Raw genomic sequence first — 6,394 nt, forward strand, 5'->3', positions numbered from 1 at the left:
AAATTGTTGAGACTCTTTTATAATATAAGGCTTCACAGCACAATCTGAACAGTTTAAATCTGTTCTTAGCCCTCTAGTTTGTCTTACTCCCAGCAGACATCCCAGTCATACTTGCACTTTGTAGCTTTCTCCTCCTTCAGCTCCTTCCTCCTGATATTCCTTGGATTTCTACCCATGGTTGAATCCCTCTGTCTCCTCTTCTATCTCTTCACCCCACTGGCTGGCAGTAAGTCCAGCCCTATTCTCTCCCCTGCTCATCGATTGGCTGGGAGCTGCTTTATTGACATAACAAGAAGACAATTGGGGAGCAGAGTTTCCACAACATTTAGACAGGAAATCAGAATTTAAACTACAAAATAACCTTATGCCTACAAGCCCTCTCCCTCCTTCTTTATGTTCCCTCCCTCATCCCCCTGGCTTAGACAGTCCTTAAACTGTATATGTAGCATTTTGGTGTTGGTATAAACAAAGTAGACTTTGTTCTTGATTGCTTTATCCTGCCAGGTGCCTCCCTGAAGGATGACCCAAGGGGCTTGACTGCAGAAAGATTTAACATATTTTTATCACATAAGATAAAGAGTTTTTAAAATTCAAGGTTGTCATGACCCAATCTAAAACAAACACACAGACACACAGACACACACACACACACACACACACACACACACACACACACACACACACAATGTAACAGAAATTAAGAGACCTAAAGTACATTTCTTCTTTTAGATACATTAGTATAAATATCCCATGGAAAGAGCAATGGAAGAGGAATAGCTGAACAAATGCTGACCACAGACTTGAAGGCACATATCCAGGAAGCTCAGTATGAACCCAGACTGCAATGGCCATGGAACCTGCCCTGAGCATCTGGAGAATGGTGCTGCAGAAGGAAGGACAATGTCTATAAAGCTGCTCCAGAGAGTACCCAACAAGGAACTGTCAGCAAGATCAACAAGTTCCCATCAAAACTGTGTCAGGTTGAAGTTGGCAGGATGAGATATCTAAAGATATTATAGGAGAAAAATACTGTGCACTAATGATTGTGTACTTGGTAAATCCACTTATCAAAACTGAAGGAGACACTGAAACACTGTAAGATAAATAAGAACTAGCTTGTCCATCTCTTGTGAGTTATCATTATGAGAAATCATAGAGACTATAGACAGTTGATGGCTTCTGGACGAAGGTATATCAATTTTCTTTTTCTCTTCCCCCTTCCTACCTTCCTTCCTTCCTTCCTTCCATCCTTCCTCCCTTGACAGGCTCCCATTGTGCAGCCGTGCCAAGTCTGGAACTCATAGAGATCCACTTGCCTATCCTTCTGGTTCTGGTATTAAAGGTGTGCCACCACACATAGCTCATAGGTCAACCATATTCCAGTGGATGTCCCCACATCCGGGAGTATATGGGGTAGCAAAAATTGAACCAAATGACTATTAAACAATAAAAGAATACACAAAATCGGGGGATAGGGATTGAGGGTAGAGATAGGGTATGAATAGAATTAAAATGCATTATGTGAAATTCTGAAAATTTTCTGAAAGAATTAATAAAATATACTTTTTAAAAAGTATAAAAAATTTAAGAAGAATACTTCAGCTGAATTTAAAAAACAATATGCAATAACTTGGAGACATATAAAATTAATGAGTAATGATAAATGTTGCTACACATATAAATGCAAAGTTAATGTTTCTTATGGCACGTTGCTTTTTATCTATCTTAAAACATAAATGCTTAAAGTACTATTATAAATGTGTTTCTAGCCAAGTAACAGGCAAATATGTCTGTATTTTTCCATGTATATGAAGATCCTGGAATTATTTTTAATAAAATTTGCATGTTTGAGATTGATATAAGCTTAGTGTTATAGTAGCTTTTACTGTGAAATAAGTTGCCATTAACTTTGTTTGAAAATGAAGTTGTAAAACTGAGTGCAGTGTTGGATTTTTTGTTTGTTTGTGTTTTTTGGGACTCATGATCACAGGTAATATTCTCCTGTATGAACCTGTACAACTTCACACACTCTACCATCAACTTTAGTTTTGTAGAACAGTCCTGGTTTCAGCCAGGTAAGTTTCATTAGTTTGTCAGCATAAGAAACACGTTCATTTTTTTTGCAATTTTTTGTTCACAGTCAGTATCCACAAGATGGCAGCCTCTTCTCAGAGACTCTGGAGAAAACTCTCAAGTGGTTTTGAGTGAAAGAGCAATGGGGTGAGAGGGAGGAGGAGACTGGTAATGGAGGGGAGGGGTTTACTGATGAAACAAGATGATGAGAAGAGCTTTCTCCTCCTACTTGGTGGAACAATATCTTGATGTTTCCTGAAGAAGAAACTTAGGAAATATCAAACTAAGTTTTTGTGGGGGAGCATAAAATCCGAATCCTCTGTGGAGAGAGAGTGATGAAGTCATTGAGTGTGTCGCTAGTGGTCCTGTGGCTTCTATTTAATTGTGAGTTTGGGCATTTCTTTTGGACATAAGGAGTGATCTGTGAAGCTTTTGCCTACTCTAGGATAATGGTAGAAACATGGAACTTTTAATCTCATGTTATGGGTGGGAAGCCCATGGAAAAGGCATTCTGGAGGGTTAGCATCCACGTGCATCCAGGCCTGTTTGTCTGAACTTTGTCTTTCTGCACAGGGGTGAGCTGCCAGCAGAAGGTGCAACAGAGCCCAGAATCCCTCAGTGTCCCAGAAGAAGCCATGGCCTCTCTCAACTGCACTTTCAGTGACAGTACTTCCAACGACTTCAGGTGGTACAGGCAGAATTCTGGGAAAGGCCTTGAGTTGATGATGTCCATCTTCTCCAATGGTGACAAGGAAGAAGGCAGATTCACAGCTCACCTCAATAGAGCCAGCCTGCATGTTTCCCTGCACATCAGAGACTCCGAGCCCAGTGACTCAGCTGTCTACCTCTGTGCAGTGAGCACACAGTACTTTCTAGGCACCTGCAGCCTGCACCCAAACCTACTGTCCCCACTCCCCACAAGGCCTGAATAGAGCATGCTTGATTTGGAAAGTATTTACTTTATGAAAATACCTCATCCTGCATGCACAGTGCTCTAAGCTTCATGTCTCCTATTTCTTCTTTGTATTCATAACACACTGAATCTAATTAGTGGTGCCCATAGCTTATGGGTGTGGGATCATTCATTGGTGCATGGGAACCTACAAGGGGTCACCTTCCTAATGAAAAGTGACTCTCTTCACCCCAGCAAGCATCAACTACCAATAGCTCCTCAGCAAGAGAAAGAGGAGTCTCAGGAGACATGTTGCCCTCCATACTTGAACGTTTAGCTGTCGTGATCTTGCTCATGTCTGGTTCAGATGACCACAGGCCTTGTGAGATCATGTTGTGCTAAAGCCATGTCATGTTCAGAGGACATTTTGAAGCTCTCCTCCCATCTTCTACATTTTTCCACTTCTCTTCCTCGGTGTTCCCTGAGCTTTGTTGGGAAGAAGATCTGGAAGAGAAGTTCCACCTGTGGCTGAGCACCCATGCAGTCACTTTTTTCAACACTCTAAGCATTGTCTTCATCCTTGGGCTCCTCCGGTTTTCCAACTCCCTCTTCTGTGGTATTTTCCTGGCTGTGGAAGGGCTGATATAGATATCCCAGTTAGGTTTGAGCTTCCAATGCTTACTCTTAGTAGCCTAGACAGCTAAAATGCATCTCTGCATTAACTCCTGAAGAGAAAGCTTCTTTGACCAAGGTTAAAAGCAACACCATTCTCATTGTTGGCTCTTGTTTGAACTTGACCACATTCCTTCTTTGCATCTGGGAGGTACACTCTGACTTTCCCTTTGCATGATCAGGTTGCCAATGTTGGTGCAAGACCAGTGCTTCACAGATAGAGTCTCAGATCTGGCTACACCGCTGTGAATTTCCTCAGGGCTCCATGCCCTCCTCAGGGCATCACATGCCACCAGCCTTCATGCAGCCTGAAGCCTGTGTCAAAGTTCTTGTGTCTACTTTGGTTTCCTTCACTTTTCATCTCCTGAATTTTGTACAGATCCAATCCAGCTTCCTTTCTGCAGTCTCACACTGTTCTCTGTGTCCCATGCAGCTATTTTTTTAATTAGCTAAGACAACAAAAATCTTAATATATTTAACTTCACTAGAGACAGCTGAAGGGCAGAAGTGTCAACACCAGCCAGTCACTATCAGATGCTATCAGGCAATCAAGGTCAGCATCCAAGGAAGTTTAAGTCAGAAGTGGGTAGAGGGAGCTTCAACAATCTCTAACTGGGTGCATAGTACCTAAATATTATATGATCATCTCCCACATCAAAACACGCATAGGCCATGATCCCCTAGGTGATTAACTTACTCTAACAAAATTATATTGGTGCATGTCCACTCTCTTCCATAGGCCCCAAAGGACCTTAGATAAAGATGTAGACAGCTCTTCCTCTTTGAATTTGTTCTTGCTTGGAGGTTTATCTCACTTTTTCTTACTTTCTCACTTTTCTATAATTCTCTTAATAAAGATTGCCTTGGATTTGCACAGACACATGAGTCCACACATTTTACCTTCATTGATATGAGATCACAAACTCAGAGGCACTGTCCTAGGTCAATCTTTGGTGAATATGAGTGTCTGGTACCTGGTCACATATAATTAAGTTGTAAAACAGAGAAAGAAAACTTCTGCATCCATGGGATCTATATAAAATCGGTTCTCCAGAGGATCCAAGATGGCGGCGAGCAGTGTGGACCGCGTTTGGAGGCTCCAGTGAACAATTCAAAGAATTGCACAGATTTCTGAGCCAGGAACACCGAGGTCTGAACATCACAGCAGCGGGAGTGCTCCACGGTTCGGAGGGACCAGGGTGCGGAGGACCTGCGTGCCCCTGCACACGGGAGGAGCATGGTTTTTCTCTGATCGGAGCGGCAGCGGCAGAGGCAGCAGCACCAGCGGCACCAGCAGCGGCGGCTGAGGTTTGCAGCTCATAGCCTTCTGGTGGAGGCGATTGGTGTGGTGGCTGGTGGGAGTTGCTGCGGGAGAGGGGACTCGGGGCAGGATTTGGGTCGCATGGAGCCTTTGGACCCAGACTGGACTCGCCAGAGAGTTCGGCCCCAGAGTCCTGGGTACTGGCCCGGCCCAGCGAGCAATTCTGCCTGAGGCACTAACTCAGCTACAGCCACAGCTCCCCTGCTGTGGCACAGGCTTAGTTGAGCCCGCTGCTCCACACTAGGCAGCACCTCAGCTCAGCAGCAGCTCCCCTGCGGTGACACAGTCTGGGCGGAGCACTTGGTTTCACCACAGGCGCTAACTCAGAGCAGCCGCAGTTCTCCTGCTGTGGCGCAGGCCTGGCCGAGCACTCAGTTCCACCCTAGGCGCCACCTCAGCTCAGTGGCAGCTCCCCAGCAGTGACACAGTCTGGGCAGAGCACTTGGCTCCACCATTGGCGCTACCTCAGAGCAGCCGCAGTTCTCCTGCTGTGGCGCAGGCTTGGTGAAGTGCTCAGTTCCATCCTAGGCACCACCTCAGCTCAGCAGCCGCTCCCCTGCGGTGACACAGTCTGGGTGGAGCACTTGTTCCACCACTGGCGCTAACTCAAAGCAGCCGCAGTTCTCCTGCTGTGGCGCAGGCTGGACAGAGCTCTCGGTTCCACCAGCTCTAAGACTCTGGTTGGACACAGTGTGCAGTTTGAATCCAGAATTCCTGGCTGAGATTGGTGGTCAGTTCGGGCCCTGAGTCAATAACTGACCACAGCACGCACTTTGGGCCAAAAGACCCTAGCGGAGCTTGGTGCGTAGTCCCAGCCCAAAAATTCTGGCTGGACCCTGTGTGTATTTTGGGCCCAGAATCCCTAGCTGAGCTTGGCAGACGGTTCAGGCCCTGAGAATCTAGCTGAGTTCAGCCCGTGGTTCGGTCCCAGTGCTCCTGGCTGGACTTGGCAGGGAACACAGAAGGCTGTGGATAACTTGGCCGGACCCAACGTTCATTCAGAGACCCAGATCAATTGCAGGATCCACGGAAGAGGGGGGCTGAGGATCACTGGCTGTGAGAGACCAGAACAACAGGGCTAACCTCCTAACATCCACACCAGTGAAGCTTTGAGCTCCCAGCCTAGGGAAATCGTGAGAAAACAAGTGAATCTATCGTCAGACACCCTCCATTCAACTCTGGAAGCAAACCAACAAAAACAAAGACGGCAAGATGTCTAAAGGACAACAAAAAAGCATACGCAAAAAACCCCCAAAACAACATGGCGTCTCCAGTTTCCAGCTATCCCAAAGAAAACAACCCAGAGAACTCAAATACAATGGAAATACAAGAAAATGACCTCAAATCCTTAGTAATGAGGATGATAATGGAGGAAACAAATGAAATTCGTAATCAAATGCAGGAAGATGCAGACAAACAGGTGAGAGACATAAAAG

The 6,394-nt window shown here is 45.4% G+C and overlaps 1 gene segment (V, D, J or C); it reads left to right on the forward strand.

The window, feature by feature from the left end:
- Positions 1-2,005: 2,005 nt before the first annotated feature.
- Positions 2,006-3,005, forward strand: LOC127187165 (T-cell receptor alpha chain V region 2B4-like). The segment is given in 2 exon segments: positions 2,006-2,075; positions 2,647-3,005. Coding segments are annotated over 2 exon segments (429 nt in total).
- The last annotated feature ends 3,389 nt before the right edge of the window (positions 3,006-6,394 follow it).

Source organism: Acomys russatus, chromosome 3, assembly GCF_903995435.1.
Source record: "Acomys russatus chromosome 3, mAcoRus1.1, whole genome shotgun sequence".
In the NCBI taxonomy this organism is placed as follows: Eukaryota; Metazoa; Chordata; class Mammalia; order Rodentia; family Muridae; genus Acomys; species Acomys russatus.